At 40.7% G+C, this 17,349-nt stretch overlaps 1 protein-coding gene across 6 annotated transcripts in view; it reads left to right on the forward strand.

Annotated features, from left to right (window-relative positions):
* The window catches only part of NARS2 (asparaginyl-tRNA synthetase 2, mitochondrial), a 112,503-nt gene that overhangs the window by 57,300 nt on the left and 37,854 nt on the right, over positions 1–17,349 (forward strand). For 5 of the 6 annotated variants that reach the window (XR_014777594.1, XR_014777595.1, XR_014777596.1 and 2 more), the window contains 4 exons: positions 3,119–3,251; positions 10,197–10,295; positions 10,400–10,437; positions 14,714–14,780. Coding sequence is in view for 3 of the 6 variants with exons in the window: in XM_084774181.1 (XP_084630307.1) it covers positions 3,119–3,251; positions 10,197–10,295; positions 10,400–10,437; positions 14,714–14,780 (337 nt within the window). In the remaining 3 variants the exon portion in view is untranslated. The remainder of the gene's footprint in view (positions 1–3,118; positions 3,252–10,196; positions 10,296–10,399; positions 10,438–14,713; positions 14,781–17,349) is intronic. The other variant, XM_084774183.1, reaches the window with a different exon arrangement.

Here is a 17,349-nt window from a genome sequence, read left to right on the forward strand (position 1 = left end):
AAGACAGAAAGCCAACACTACTCAAAAAGTATTTATTGGGCATGCTTGATACATGCTTATAATCTCATCACTTGGGAGGCTGTGCTTAGGATTTTGAGAGTTCAGTGCCAGCTTGGGCTGCATAAGGAGACCTGCCTCAAACAGTAGGAACAAAACAAAAGAACACGTATTTTCCAAGCAAAAGACAAAGGTTTATACTGGCAGCTACTGGGAAGATGAGTCACTAGATTTTAGAGTGTTTTTGCAAAGTGTAAGCAAGTAAATTTTGTAATCAAAATGGTAGTGGGCCTGTTGCCAGTAAGGGGTGGAGGAAGGGAAGTCTGGCATAGTGACTAATAGATTAGCAGAGCTGGGGAAACTTTTTTAAAACGAGGATTGTTCCTCTTGCACATGGTAGGTTTAGTCCTCTTAGGAAGATTCCAGTAGGCAGGTCTGAATCTGAATCGTGGTAGAGAGGTAACTAAAAATATAATTTTTTTCTCTTTACTTTTCCGTGAAATGCTAATGTTCTCCTCAGAGGTTTACTGATTTTGGTCTTAGGAAAGTGACTGCAGAATCAAAATGTACATTTCTAAGCTTCTGACCAATTGAAAAGGCCTTTTGAGAGAACGAAAAAACATTGTAGGCCTCTATTACAATTATTATACTTCTAATTTCCCCAAAAACCTTGGAGGAAATTTGGCATATATTTCTAAATTCAAATATTTTCTATAGTGAGTGTACTGACCATGACAAAGTAAGTCCGAGATCACAGATAAGCATCCTTAAACCATTTGTTAAAAAAACAAAATATAAAATTAAATTCTTAAGAAATATTCATCCTTAATTTATATGCCTTGAATGAATATAAGGGAAACTATACAGATTAAAGAATGAAGCTGCAGCATCTACTTCTAGGAAGAATTTAAAAATCAGGAAACCCCCCCCATTTAAGTAGTTGTATTCCTGCTCAGACCTGATACAACTTGATAAGCTGGGGTGGATGGGAAAGGGGGCTCCCCTTTTCTGAGGGATAGGGGAGGGAGGGGGGGGACTGGGCGTGAGGAGGGATGGGGTTACTATCAGGGTGTAAAGTGGATAGAGATGATAGATAGATAGACAGACAGACAGACAGACAGTGAATAGATAGATAAAGTGAATAGATAGATAGACAGATAAACTTAAAAGTAAATAGTTGTGTTCCTTTTTGAAATTGAGGCAGTAGATAATTCTTCAAAACTCTTTCCTAACTCCAAATTTAGTGTCAATTAAAAGATACAGGCGGAGGCTGGCGAGATGGCCCAGCAGTTAAGAACACTGACTGCTCTTCTAGAAGATCTGAGTTCAGTTTCCAGGCCCATGTGGCAGTTGTAACTCCAAGATTTGACACCCTCATACAGACGTACATACAGGCAAAACACCAATGCACATAAAACAAAAATAAATAGATGTAAAAGAGGCAAGTTGTAAAGGATTTAAGTAGGCCTTAATGAATGGTTATTATTCTTAGATTATCTTTTATTTATTCTTTGACAGTTTCATACATGTAATAGTATGTCTTGATCATACCCACACCCAACTCTCACCTCACTCTTTTGAGGAAGACCCCCAACATATCCCCCCCTCTCTTATTCTCTCTTACTCTCACTGTCGGTGTGTGTAACCCAATGAGTCCAACTAGTATTGCCTGCTGATCCTTTTTTTTAAATTATATTTTATATTTATTTTATATATGTTTTTTTCATTAATTTATTCATATTACATCTCAATTGTTTTGCCTGCTGATCTTGACCATAGCTAGAGTGGTCATGTTGTACCCAGAAGACAGAAATTTACAGCATTCCTTTCTATCATCTGGCTCTTAAATTCTTGCCACGTCTTTGATGACCCCTAAGCCTTCTGGTTGGGTTGTCCCACTCAGGAATGAGCACTCAACAGTCACTTTTTCTGAGCGCTTTGACTAGTTAAGTCTCTGTATATGGCCCACAGCAGAAAAAAAGGGCTTTTCTGGTAGAGATTAAAAATAGCGCACTAATCATTGGGTGTAAACATAAAGATTTAGGAAGTGGTTTAACAACATGTTTATTTAGCAAAACAATAATAGCAGGTTCCCCCTTAGGGTCTATGACCTTCCAAATCTGGCCTGGCCAGGTTTACAGTACAAGGCATGAACTGATTCCTGTGGAGTAGGCCTGAGATCCAGTCAGAAAGCGTTTGGTTACCCCCATAGCCTTCATACCACTGTTGTGCCAGGAGTTGGTCACATCTTGCCTAGCAGATCTGTATTGAACATTCAGGGTCCAGTGCTGAGTGAGACCATCGATGCTCCCCGCCCTCTCCCCACCCTCCACCCCTACCCCGTGGCTCACACAGCACCACCTAGCACTGTGAAAACTAGTTATCAAGAAGGAAGTTTTCAAGTCAGTTCCAGCTTGATTTCTCTGTGTCCTTGCAACTAAAGTGTGCTGTGTCATTGACAGTAGGGTCTTACAGACTAATTGTGGTGGGCAACCAGAAGCAGTGGCAATAACCTGTGTTGTTCTGGAGGCCTCTGGGGCTCCCTTGATCACCAGCTCATAGGGAGGCATCCTATACCTGGTACTGAGATTTGCATTTAATAACCTTTGTCTACGGGGGATGTTACATGTTTATGACGTGTATGTGTGTGTGTGTGTGTGTGTGTGTGTGTGTGTGTGTGTGTGTGTGTATTTAAAAATAAGTTAAACATACCTTATCCACATGGAATTTTAGTTTTCGTTGTTATTAACTCAATCCTGTTGCTTGGGCTGTGAAATTTTTCCTTTACTTTATTCTTGATTGCTCTGAAATGTAGTTGCTACTGTTTAAGGCAGCTGCAGTAGAGTGCACCCAGAAGTGGTTATATTTCTATATTTAGAAAACCATAGGGTTTATAAAGCAGTTGCAGATTCCTTTGGGATATGATGGTTTCTATAAATGTACCATTTTTTAATGAAACTATTATTATCCCCCACTACAGAAGGAGAGCAGCTAATACGTGTGGGTTTGTGGGCACAGCATAGATGCAAAAGATTTTTTTTTCTTGAGAGCTGAGGGTATTTTAAATACTTACAATGACTCATGTGTATCCTATTTTTATATTCTTAATCTTGAATTGCAGAGCTTTTACCCAAGTATTTACCTTTGGGCCAACATTCCGAGCTGAGAACTCTCAGAGCCGGAGACACCTGGCTGAATTTTACATGGTTGAAGCAGAGATTTCTTTTGTTGAAAGCCTGCAGGAGCTCATGCAGGTAGGTATACAGTTTGCCATTTTCAAGAATCCCTGACATTATTGTGCTTCTGCATTATAGAGATTCATGGGGGTGGAAAAAAATAGCAACCTCTTTAATTAGTATGCCTTAATTCCTGCTTCATGGAGCAGTTGAGAATTACCCAGAGGTGTGTGTATGTGTGTCTGTCTGTCTGTCTGTCTGATTGATACTTAGTAATTACCCAGAAATAATTAACTGTTACTATTTTAAATTCTCTCTTAGTTTGTATTTATAATTTTATAATTAAATTTATAATTAAAATCCCTCTCTTAGTTTGTATTTATAACTGTCTCTAATTTAGTAATTCTTGTTAGCTTTACTTTCTACTCATTGTATATCTTATTCTCCTATTCACCAAGTACTTGGTCGTTTCAAAGCATAGGCACCACAGGTTGAATAGAGCCTTGACCAAATGGCCCTGTCCTTTTCTAGTAAACTCTGTGACGGTTTCTTGCCACCAGAGTTCTTTTCTTTACTTTCTTTCTTTCTTTTTTTTTTTTTTTCCTGAAATTGTGTATAAGAGAGAAAGAGACAGAGACAGAGAGAAGTAAGAAGGAAACGAGAGAGAATGCGAGTGAATACCCAGCGAGGCCAGAGGTGTTAGAGCCACCCTGGAGCTCGAGGTGCAGGCAGCTGATAATGCATCCATCCTGGGTGCTGGGAACTGAACCCGGGTCTTCAGTAAATAACCACTGAGCCATCTCTCCACCCCAGAGTTTTGGTTTTAAATTTATTTTATTTTATGTGTATAAGTGTTTTACTTGTGTGTATATGCACCACATGTGTGTATGGTGCCTGCAGAAGCCAGAATAGGGTGTGAGAGCTGCTGAACCTAGAGTTGCAGACAGTTTGTAAACAACCTTGTGAGTTACCAAGAATCAAACTCAGGCAAGAACAGCAGCTGCCGCCAGCCCCTGCTGTGTGAGGCTTTAGGAATGCTCTTGAGAACACCTCCTGTAAGGAAAGGCTCTGAGTAGGGGGGAAAGTTGAACTGTGGTACATTTACAGAAATAGCTACCTTTACTCTGAGGAAGTTAGGAGCTAGAAATAACTTCTTAGGAGAACGGAGGGCGGGGGCGGGCTTTTGTGCTTTTCCCCCTATCGACCAGTTAGTTTGGCCTGGTTAGCTAGCCACAAAGAAGCACAACCTGGAGTAAGACAGTGCCTTTGGGCTGGGAGTTCCTGAAGAGTCCATCAGCAATTAGTACTGCCAGACAGTGTAGTCGGCCATGTATGTGATGCCTTCCGCTGATTGTTTAGATCAGTATCACCTGTGGGACATTTCTCCTCATCCCTACAAGGAGTAGGCGGCGATGGGCAGAGTGATTACTGCCGGCATGTGATGCCTAAAGACAAAGATGCCGTGCACCGTCCTGTCATTCACAGAATGAGTTCCCTTCCCCTGAAGAATTATCTAGTTCAGAATGTTGTTGCCGACTGTATGGAGATAGGCGCTGAGCCTTAAAGGACAAGATGCATTCCTTAAGCAGCTTTTTCTGAGCCCACCACCCAGTGTTTTTTCTTCCCTTAGTTACTGAGAGCATGGGAGGGAAAAGAACTCTCAGGCCTCCCCATATCTGCCTCCCCTGCATTTCTACTACCTCAACATGCATACCAAAGGGAAAGGTTATGATGGTAATGTGGCAATATGACAGGATTGCAAAATACTTATATTTCCTCAAGTTCTTTTTTCCCATAAGAACATTGAGAAATGGATAAGTAAATACCACTGTGGTAAATGTAAACAGAATTCATTTCTAGATTTCCATACAGTGGGTAAAGGTAATTGCTACCAAGCCTGGTGACTCTTTGACCCCTGGGACCCATGGGGTGGAAGGAAAGAACTGATTCCCACTCTGGCCTTCGCAGTAGTAGCATGGTATCACAAAGTTAACCAGTAAAATGTAATCATAGGGGCTGGATATGGTTCTGTGGTTAAGACACTGGCTGCTCTTCCAAAGGGGCCTGGGTTTGATTCTCAGCACCCACATGGCAGCTCACAACCATCTTTAACTACAGTTCTAGGGAATCTGATGCCTTCTCCTGGCCTCTCACAGGGACCAGGAGTACATATGGTACATAGTCATACATAGAAATGAAACACCCATGTAAAATAAAAAATAAACCTTTTAAAATATTTTTGAATATTTTAAACATAACAAAATTTAAAACATATTTGAAGTGTATCATTATTCCACTCTCTGTTTTCCTCACACTCATTCATTCTGTGTTATTGAGGTTGTTTAAAGATATTTTAGCTGGTGGAGTTTAAGCACTAATGATAAATGTCCAAGACCAGTGTGAACCATAACAGCAGTCATTTTATCCAGGGCATTACCACTCTAAGATACTTCTGCTCATATTATCTCATCTACATTTCAAAACCAGTGTGGGAGTAATAAACAAGGTCAGACAATGCCGAAGAGATGAGTAGTTGTGTGTCCAGTGGCTTCAGAAGAGATGTGCCTGGGACAGAAGGCAATTCTAGTGACACTCTGAGAAGCACACAGTGGCTTCCCATGACAGCTTTGATTTATGCCTGTTTTAGTAGCATCATATTCATGTAAACTTTTAAGTTTTAAGGCATGTATCTACCTCTGTTACTATGACTGCAGTCAAAATATAGGGCAATTTTGCTATTACAAAACAACTCTGACTTGTTGCTGCCTTGCATTCTAACTCCTCCCACGCCAGCTGCTAATCTGCCCTGTCTCTCTTAAGTAATTTGCCCTTTGCAGACTGTCATGTGAACTTTAGTAGTGTGTGCATATCTGACTCTGTCTTCTGCAGCTTACTGTACTAGATATCAAATTCTCCCGTTGTCTCGTTCGCCATTGGTACCGGAGAACGTTTGGTTTAGTCCAGTCTTTGAAAGCAGTGAAGAAAGTTGCCATAAACCTTCAGTGCAGGTTCTGTGTGAACATGGTTTTCATCTCTCTTTGGTAAGGTCTAAGGAGTGAGGTGATGAGATCCGAGTTTGCTGTTTAATTTTTTTTTTTCAGGAATTTGTCTGGTATACAAAGTGATTGCATCATGTTGTATTCTTACAAGTTATATACAAAAGCCAGTTTGTCTGCTCATCACCAGTACTTAGTCAAGGATGTGCTGTGTACGTGAGTCTGTGAGAGAGCTAGACAGATACACACTCACGAACACACACACACACACACACACACACACACACACACACACATGCTCACACAGAGAATGAATGAGCACGTGTGATTCTGTTAGCTAGGCATCAGCATGGGATTCTGTATTTCCCCGATGTCTCTTGAGGTTCTCTATGTTAAACATCTGTGCATCTGCCTATTAGCCATTAATTTCTTTAGTTGAGTTGTTTGTTTTCTTGTTGCTGAGCTAAGACTGTTTTGGTTTTTTGAGGCAGGGTATCACCATGTAGCTCTGATAGCCTTGAATTCCAGACTTATGCCGCTGTCTACCTCCTGAATGCTGGAGAGGTGTGCTTCACCACACCCGGCCCTGTGTTGTGGAACTTTGAAATTTCTTCATTTTCAAATGTAAATCTTTCTCCAGGTATATAATTTGTAAATATTTTTTCCAATTTTGGCAGTTTGTTTTGTTTTGTTTTGTTTTGTTTTTTAGCTCCCTTAGCACTACCATTCCCAGAGAAAAAGGGTTTTAGCTTTGGTGAACATTAATTTTCCAATTTTGAATTGGGTAGGGTAGCACATATCTACAATCCTTGACTTGGGAGGCAGAAGGAGAAGGATTATAAGATCCAGGCTAGCCTAAGCTACAAAGTGAGGCTGATTCTAAAAAGACAAAACAAGACTTACCATAAAAATAAAATCTTAAGACAATAAAAGTATCCACAGTTCACAGGATATGGCAGCATATACACATTTGATCCCAGCTCTTGGAAGGCAGAGGTAAGAAGAGCTGAGTGTGTTTGTGGCCATCCTGGTCTACATAGCAAGCTCTAGTACTGCCAGAACTACGTAGAAAGACCCTGTCTCAAAAGAAAGAAAGAAAGAAAAGAAGGAAGAAAGAAAGAAAGAAAGAAAGAAAGAAAAAGAAAAGAAAAAAAAGGAAAGAAGGAAGACCCCTTTGAGGCAGTTTCCTTCATAACTGCACAAGAAGACCTCTGACTAGTGTTTTGAGTCTCAGTGTTGACTCCTGAAGCCAACAACAACTAAGCACAATGAGATGGCTCAGAGTGGACAAACGCCCTTGGCCATGGAATCCTGATGACCTCAGCGCACTCCCAGGACACCACAGTGGGAACCGAGAACCAGCTTCTGAAGGTTGTCCTCTGACCTGTACCATGGTACCATGGTACAAATGTGCTGACAGGTTTGCTACTTAAGTTACTCTGCTAGCAGTACTCAGAGCACATACTATTGAATGATTCAATTAGAATATAAATCTTTTTCCTGAAGGGAGAAAAAGTAACCTCTTTTTCTTCCAGTCCATTTAAGTTTTAACTCTGAATGTTATAAAAGAAATTTCGTTCATGAATTATAAGTAATTAATTATTAAAGACAATTTTAGTAATTTAAAAAAGTGTCTTATATAGCCGGGCGTGGTGGTGCACGCCTTTAATCCCAGCACTCGGAAGGCAGAGGCAGGCGGATCTCTGTGAGTTCGAGGCCAGCCTGGTCTACAAAGTGAGTCCAGGACAGCTAAGGCTACACAGAGAACCCTGTCTTGGGAAAAAAAAAGAAAAGCAAAACAAAAACAACAAAACAAAAGTCTTATACCCACCACTCACTGTAGTTTCTGTTTCATCAGCTGTGTTTATAGAACTTAGTGTGAAAGTTTGGGATGAAAGGCAGGGATTTCCATCTTCAAATTAAATTCGTAGTTTATAAGACAACGGTTACACAACCCAGATGGTCAAAGATTGTGTTCTTCACGGTACGGAAGGACCATGCCCTCCAGCTGCTCTTCTCCCTCCTATGTGTGTGGGCTTTGCTTGGTAACTAAGGATGTGACCCTTGTAAATCACTCATGTATGGCTGTGTCGGAAGGTGACAGAGGCTGGAAGTGCCGGACCTTTAACCACTGGTTGTTCCTCTTTTCTCAAGCCTCTGGCTCTACTCCCTCCCCACTGGTTTGGTCGGCCTCTCTTTTCCTTTTAGAACGTACACATTCTGTGTGTGGTGCTTTCAGGGTCTTGAAGCAGGATCTTATATAGCGTAGATAGACCCTCTTGACCCTGCCTCAGCCTCCCTAGGACTAGGGTTACATGTGTGCTGCTGCCACACTGCCACACTGCCACACTGCCCAGTTTATGCAATGCTAGGGAGCCAGGCAACCACTCTCCTAAAGAAGCCATATTCCCAGTCCTATTTGTAGGCTTTGAACTTTTAAAAACCTACTTTATTTGGGGTTCTTTAATGCTTATACCTCCCTTCCAACCCACCTACCTTAGACAGGAGAGAAAAGAAGCTAATTGGAACAGGATAAGTAAACCTTTTTCAATTCAGGTCCTTGGAGCAATTCCGCTGGTGTGGTCAGCAGGATCACAGCAGCCCCGTTAAACAGCAAACCAGCAGTTTAGCAGAAGTTACTGCAACTGCAGCCTCCAAAACCCAGAGCAGCAGCCAGAATCCGGAACCTCAAAGCATTTTCTGGAGCTGTTCTCTCTAGGAGCATCTCCAAGTGGAGTGATAAACAGCCAAGACCAAAAAGCCCCGCCTCTTGTTTGGGACATATACATACATACATACATACATACATACATACATACATACATACATGTACACACACACACACACACACACACACACACACACACACACACACATCCTTTCAGAGTCCATACTAGGATCCTTATCAGTTGGCCAAGAGCAGGCCCCTACAAGAGGCAGTTCCTCTTCTAGTGGACAAACATCACCTGTTCTCTCACGAGTCTGTTTCCAGTGGAGAAACACCACACACCCTCACACAAGTCTGTTTCACATCCCACACTTGGTATCAAAGCAAAAACATGTTTACATCCACCACACCTATTCATATTGCTAGTTTACATTTTTATATTATGGTAGACAGTTAACTATCTCTCTTCTTAGAATATAAAGCCCTTAGAAACTCTTAACTCGATTTTGTCTACTCCCTTCAACTTTTCTGTGCTCTTATTTCATTTTTGGATTCTACTTGTTTTTCTATTCCCCCAAATTAGCTGTTGTTGCTATTTACACTATTGGTGACTTCGAAACTCAGACTCTTAGTTGGGTGTGGTGGCAACATTAATAATGCAAGTACTTTCTATGAGTTCGAGACCAACCTGATCTACATAGTGAGTTCCAGACCAGCCAGGGCTACATAGTAAGACCCTGTCTCAAAAGAAATAAATAAGTAAACTAATAAATAAAATATTTCATATTTTCCATTCTAGTTGCTACTTCCTTTTAAGGAAAACATGTCTCCTATGAGTCCTACAGGGATATTCTTGGTAGCATTAGTTCTTATATACTAATTTGTTTTTATATTTTAAAAAACAAAGGTATATACAATTACTGTTTAGATGCATGTTGTTGCTTCTCAAATTTTCAAGTTTCCTTTTCTTTACCATTGACTGACCCAACCACTTTGCAAATAGTTCTCTCTTCACAAAATCTAATGGCATGTTTATTTCTCTGCACTAGGAGCTAAGCTAATACCCCAGCTTATTTTATATAATTCTCACAACAGTCCTGTCAATGAGATGCTAAGATTGTCTTAATTCTGCAAGTGAGTTCATTAATATGTAAAGAGACACCAGTCAATGATAGCTGTTCATTTGACAACTCATTTCAATACCAATATTGATCTGAGTTGCTGTAAAACATTCAGGGATTAACAAGCTTAATAGATTTTTTAGCTGCTGGAAGCTAACGGAAGGTCTTTCAAACTCTGAAGCCCTGAAGGTTTTTGTGTAAAACTGCTGCTCAGGCAATTGTGTCTCATTTCTCATAGGTTATGGAGGAGCTCTTCAAGGCTTCCACCGAGATGGTTCTCGCCAACTGTCCTGAAGATGTTGAACTGTGTCACAAATTCATAGCTCCTGGCCAGAAGGTAGTAAGTTTGTGGATCGGCCAAATACATAGCTCTTTAGGTATATTGATTATATATAATGAATATAATTACATGTAAATTTTGTTCCCTTTTGTCTTATCAAGGACAGACTAGAACATATGCTAAAGAACAACTTCCTAATGTAAGTAGATATTATAATAATTTTTCTGAATTTTGCTCATATTTGACTATTGTATCACATTGAGTTATAAGTTTTGTTTATGTATCTCTGTGTTTATCATACCAGATTTGAAGCAAGACCCGTTTCTTAATTATTTTTGCTGCTCTTATACTTATATCATAGTTGATAACCTATATGTCATTAAATAAATTAATCATAGCAAGATAATATATTAATTATGATTTGTAATACTAAAATTCATACCTTATACAGTAATCCCTTGGTATTCCTGGAGATTTGTTCCCAGAACCCAATGTACACTAAATTCTGCATGGTGGAGGCCCTATATAAAATGACATGCTATTTGCAAATAAGCCATACACGTCTACCATATCACCTCTAGAGTACCTATAATAGCAAAAAGTATGATTAGATCCCCAAAGCAAACTAAGAAAACTACAGTGTCTTTCCTTTTTTTCCACAAGCACTTTGGAAACAGTTTCTGGAAAGGCAAAGAAATATTCCTTTGTGGGTATCAGGAAACATACTTAGTAGAGAGGCTTCGAGAAGCCCATTCAGGGTACCCAGTGTCAGAGCTGTAATCTGAACTTGAAAGCCATGCTTTAATTAAGCGGGAGTGGGGGCGGGGAGAATGGAGGAGGCTGTCGTCCCCAGAAGAAATACTAAGAATAATGAAACAGTAACAACTGCATAAAAACTACTGCTTCTTAGTATTGCTCAGTGTAACTGGTAGATCTTACCAAGTCATTGATGGACTAGAACAATAGACTGTCTAAGGAAAGACCTGCAGGCAAAATATTTTACATGTACAAATACTCAATTTTTTAATGTTTCTGTAACATTACAAAAAGGAATCACGTGTTCTTGTTCAGCTGAAGCAATTGGTATTACTAAAGAGTCGGAGGGACTCAGCGCCCCTCTCTTTTATTCTGACAGAACACGTGAGCATGCGAGCGTTAGATACTGTCCTGCCGTTGGCAGCAGGAGCTGAGTCAGCAGAGCAGCCTCTTGTTTTACATGGGGGATCTCCGGCAAGTTGCTCATATTCCGTACAATAGTCAACTCTTAAATTATTCTTACTCCTACAACCAAATGCCACCACTGTTTCCTTAGAAATTGCACAATTTGAGTAGAATGTTCATTTTAGAACAAAGTCTGTCACTCAAAGCAGGGCTTTGAGAAGCTGGCTATATTTGTACTGTAAAGACGTTTTCCAGTTAATTTGTATAGGTGTGAAATTCAGAGCATAAGTTTAAACTGGGTAGATGGTCCTTCAGAAACTTTTGTTGATTCTTTTTCAATCATCCAAAATGCCATTGTTGTATTTTTCCTACAATTTGCAAGAAAACTGGTGTGTTCATATGCTACTTGTGTGTTCATATGCTACTTGTGTGTTCATATGCTACTGGTGTGTTCATATGCTACTGGTGTATTCATATGCTACTGGTGTGTTCATGTGCTACTGGTGTGTTCATATGCTACTGGTGTGTTCATGTGCTACTGGTGTGTTCATATGCTACTGATGTGCTCATGTGCTATTGATTTGTTCATATGCTACTGATGTGTTCATATGGTACTGGCGTGTTCATATGCTACTGGTGTGTTCATATGTTACTGGTGTGTTCATATGCTACTGGTATGTTCATATGCTACTGGTGTGTTCATATGCTACTAGTGTGTTCATATGCTACTGGTGTGTTCATATGCTACTGATGTGCTCATGTGCTATTAATTTGTTCATATGCTACTGATGTGTTCATGTGCTACTGATGTGTTCATATGCTACTGGTGTGTTCATATGCTACTTGTGTGTTCATATGCTACTGGTGTGTTCATATGCTACTGGTGTGTTCATATGTTTCTAGTGTGTTCATATGCTACTGGTGTGTTCATATGCTACTGGCATGTTCATATGCTATTGGTGTGTTCATATGCTACTTGTGTGTTCATATGCTACTGGTGTGTTCATATGCTATTGGTGTGTTCATATGCTACTGATGTGTTCATATGCTACCGGTGTGTTCATATGTTTCTAGTGTGTTCATATGCTACTAGTGTGTTCATATGCTACTGGCGTGTTCATATGCTACTGGCGTGTTCATTTGCTACTGGAGTGTTCATATGCTACTGGCGTGTTCATATGCTACTGGCGTGTTCATATGCTACTGGCGTGTTCATATGCTACTGATGTGCTTATGCACTACTGATGTGTTCATGTGCTACCAGTGTGTTCATATGCTACTGGTCTGTGTACATTTTTATGACCTCAGAAAAGAGGGGCCATTAAGTTTGGCAGTAACCTCAGAATACCCAAATCTTACAAGGTTTAATCTAATAATCCTATTTTCTCATGTCCATTAGATAGGTGTGTATAGTCATGGTTTATAGTAGCAAAATACTGGAAACATCTGAAATACCATTAATGGGTAACTAGTTAAAATAGATACACATATATTTACATATATACATTTACAATTGGAATTTTATGTTTTAATTAAAAAAATGAAGTTCTTGCTGGTCAGTAGTGGTGCTCATCTTTAATCCCAGCACATGGGAGACAGAGGAAGGTGGATCTTTGAGTTCCAGAACAGCCAAGGCTACACTGAGAAACCCTATCTCAAAAAACAGAACAAAAAATGAAGTCGCTCAGTCAGCAGAGAACTTCTCTCTCAAGCATGAGAATTATCTCTCATGGCCAACCCTCAGCATCACCTAAAACTGTATGTGGGGGTGCATGCCTGTGATCCCAGTGCCAGGAAATAGAGGCAAGAGGACTGGGGGTGCAGGGACACCTTCAGCTACATAGTATATTGAAGCTCTCCTTGGCTACATGATACCTTTTCTAATAAAACAAGTTTTCATCACAATACAAGATCAGTAGCATACAATCTGGAGTAAAACAAAAGTGTATATGATACACAGAAGTGGAAACAGTGAATAGAATATTTGAGAGGAAAGGCTGGGAAGATTTCTCAGAAGTGCAGAGCACAAGGACCCACGTTCAATTCTCAGCACACACCTGATGGCTCACAGCCATCTGTAACCCCAGTTCCAAAGGTTCCAACACTTTCTTGTGGCCTCCGTGAGCAGCAGCACACATGTGATGTGCACGTATACACACAGGTGCTCATAAATACAACATAAAATTAAAAACACATGAGAGGAAACTAATTCCGTGGCTGTGGAACATGCCGGGAGATTTGTGTGCTTTTATTTCCCTTCCCCTTCTTTCCCTCCTTCCCTTTCTTCCTTCTTTTCCTCCCCCCATCATCCTCCTCTCTTACCATCGACCTCTCTCTTCGTAGCTCTGAGTAGCCTTGAACTCCTGGGCTCAAGCGCTGCTTCTCCCACTTCAGCCTTTAGGTGTGTGCACATGCCATGGTGTTTTCCATGTTAGACACAAGAGTTTCTTACTGAGAAACCAATGCTAGCTTTCTCTGCCATCTTAGAATATATTACGAAGGCCCAAGGCGGTGCTCATGATCCGACTGCCGTTCTCATTGAGTTTCCTGGGACTTTCCCCCTTGTCTGTGTGCTCCAGTCACGCTGACCTTTCTGTTCCCTCAGTGGGACAAACTGCTCCAAACAGAAGGCCCTGTACTTGTATTCTTTTTGTCTAGTATGTTCCTCCCAGTTACTTCCAGAGTTCAATTTTTTTTTTTCATTTTCTGATGCAGGTTTCTATTTAAATGTCACCAACTCAGGGGGGTCCTTTCTTGAACATCTTCTCTAAAATGGCTCCCCAGACACCTCTCTTACTGTATTTTTCTTTATAATTCTACCTGTCACTGTTTCATTTATTTATTTTTGCCCCCTTCCTCACATACATACCTCTTGTCTCCGAGAAGGTGGGAGCTTTTTGTTTTTATAGTGTCTCCAGTACCCAGAACGATGCTTAGTATCTAGCGGCTGTGACACACGTTTGCTCGATGAATAAATAATAGCGGCAACTTCCAGAAAAGTCTTCTGCTCTTTGAGCCTCAATATTTCATACCTTTTAGCAGAATTTTGGTATGGCATGGATATTGAGAAAGTGCTTTCTGAGGCAACTTTGGTGCACATTGCATGCGGTCAGGAGTGGGGTTACTCAGCAGCCCCTTGTCTTCATGCAGGTCACACTTTCCTAAGGGTAGCTCAGTCCAAATTCCTGATTGCTTGTGCTCATTTATGACCACACAGATTATATTGGAATTGATTTTGTTTTTCTAGTTTAAGCCGGCCTACTGTAGAATAGTTCCACTATATTAATCTTTCTCTACTTTTACATTTTCTCCAGCATTTCTTATACAGAAGCAATTGAGATCTTAAAGCAAGCATCCCAGAACTTCACCTTTACACCCAAGGTAGTGTGCGTGTGTGTGTGTGTGTGTGTGTGTGTGTGTGTGTGTGTGTGTGTGTGTATGTGTGTGTGTGTGTGTGTGTGTGTATGTGTGTGTGTGTGCGTGTGTGTGTGTGTGTGTGTGTGTGTGTGCGCGTGTGCGTGTGTGTGTGTGTGTGTGTGTGTGTCTGTCTGTCTGTCTGTCTGTCTGTCTATGTCTCTGTGTGTTTGCCTATCATCTTTAGCTTTAATTTAATAAAATTAAATAAATTTATTTCTTTTATTAGTAACATGTGTTTATGGATCTGTGCATGGGCTTTGTGACTTTTTTGTTGGATGTGATTGAGAATAATTTTGAGACAAGTCTCTTTACAGAGCCTGGCTGACCAGGAACTCATTATGTAGACCAAACTGACTTGGAACTCACAGAGATCTGCCTGCTCCTCCCTCTCAAGTACTGGGATTAAAGGTGCATGCCACCATGTGTGGTGGTGAAAAATGACTTTAGAAGAGAACCCTATCATTTGGAATAGAAGTAATTAAAGGCTTTAAAGGACTATACCAAGCTTAGGAAGATGAAAGTTCAAATACAAAAATCATAATCATAGACTATTACTATTAGTTCAGTGTTTTCACAAGTGTATTCTAAATGATATTGAAAGCTGATAGACAAAGAAGTTATAGGATTAAACATATTTTGGCAACATATTAAACTGCTGCACACATACCTAGTAGCTAATGAAAGTTATTATGAATGGCTGCTCATCATTGCAACAGATCAGATTCTGATCCAACAGAGCACAGTGCAACAGATAACATGGGACCAGTAGTAAGGGCTGGGGTACAAGGACTGTCTCTGTGATACGGGCAGCAGGCGGTGGCCAGACTCCTTTTTTCTTCAGAACAAGAATACATTCTCAACTGGAACTGCAGTTTGATTCTACCACACACCACCTACTGTGGTAGTGTTTTCTTTTTCTTTTTTCCTCTTACTGAAACTAAAATTTTTTTTTCCTCACATAATATCCTGATTATGGTGTCCCCTCCCTCTACTCCTTTCAGTTCCTACCCAGCTCCTCTTCTTTTTGTTTTGTTTTCTGCGACAGGATTTCTTTGTGTAGCCTTGGCTGTCCTGAACTCACTTTGTAGACCAGGCTGGCCTCAAACTCACAGCGATTCACCTGCTTCTGCCTCCCAGAGTGCTGGGATTACAGGCGGTGAGGACCGTTGCCCTCAGCCCACCTCCCCTTCTATCTGGAGCTGTACCTTTTCTGCCTCTCTAATATAAAACAAACAGGTTTCTAAGGGATAATAATAATAATAAAGCATAATAAAATAAAACAAAAACTAGTACATACATTGAAATTGGATAAAACAAACAAATGGAGAAGAGCCCAAGAGAAGGCACAAGAAACAGAGACCCATTTGTTCGCTTGCATGCTCAGGAATCCCATAAAAGCACTAAACTGGACGCCATGATGCATATGCCGAGGACCTAGGGAAGACTGGTGCAGACCTTGTGCATGCTGTGCCAATTTCTGAGTTCATATGAGCTTTGATCATGTTGACTTAGAGTACTTTGTTTTCTTGATGCCCTCCATCTTTTCTGTCTCCCACAATCTTTCCCCTTCCTCTTCTGCAAGGTTCCCTGAGGCCTGCGAGGAGAGATTTGATGGAGTGTTTCAAGGTCTTTCATTCTTTGTAGAACATCTGGCTGTGGTTTCTGTATTTCTTCCCATCTGCATCTTTGATGATGGCTAAGCAAGGCACTGATCTATGAGTATAACAGAACGTCATATTAAGAGTCATTTTGTTGCTACCTACTGGTTATTTTAGGCCAGTAATACTTGGTTTTGCCCTTGGTCCCTAGGCTATCAAGTCTCAGGTTTTTGGTCACTTGAGCAATGTCAGGGATTGTTCTGCCTTGAAGAGTGAGCCTTCAGTCAAGTCAGCTACTGGTTGGTTACTCCCACAAACTTGGTGCCACCATTGAACTATCATATCTTGCAGGCAGGACACCATTGTCAGTCCAAGGGTTCAAGATTGGATTGGTGTCTCTTTCCTGATAGCTTTCAGAAGAACCTTTCTGTACCGAAGATACTAGACCATAAGGGTGAAAGTTCTATCTATACACCAGCTCAACTTCTCCACGTTCAATGAGTTGTGTGGGTGCTGTCTGCAGCAGTGGAGCTTTGCCATCATTTTGTCTACAGTCTAGACAATACCCTGGGTTGTATGGGGGTTCCCTTTGGCCAACAACTCAATCAGATGTACAGATCCCAGTACTGGAAGCTTCATTTGATGGCAAGAGATGCCCAGTTAGGACTCTGCCTCCCCCACTATTTGGCAATTTTAGTCAGATCATCTTCGTACCGTTTCTTCTAACGTATCTTCGATGCCTGAGGTTCTCGCTTCCATCTCTTGTATTCTGTTGGTGAGGCTTCCTTACCGCTGAGGTTCCTGTTTGCATTCCTAAATCTTTCACTTCCAGATTTCCCCTAGTTTGGGTTTTCTATATTGATTCTGTTTCCATTTTCAGGTCTTGAGCTATTTTACTCATACCCTTCTGCTATTTGTTTGTATGTTCATAAAAA

This window comes from Acomys minous (assembly GCF_964271855.1).
Source record: "Acomys minous genome assembly, chromosome: 2".
Classification (NCBI taxonomy): domain Eukaryota; kingdom Metazoa; phylum Chordata; class Mammalia; order Rodentia; family Muridae; genus Acomys; species Acomys minous.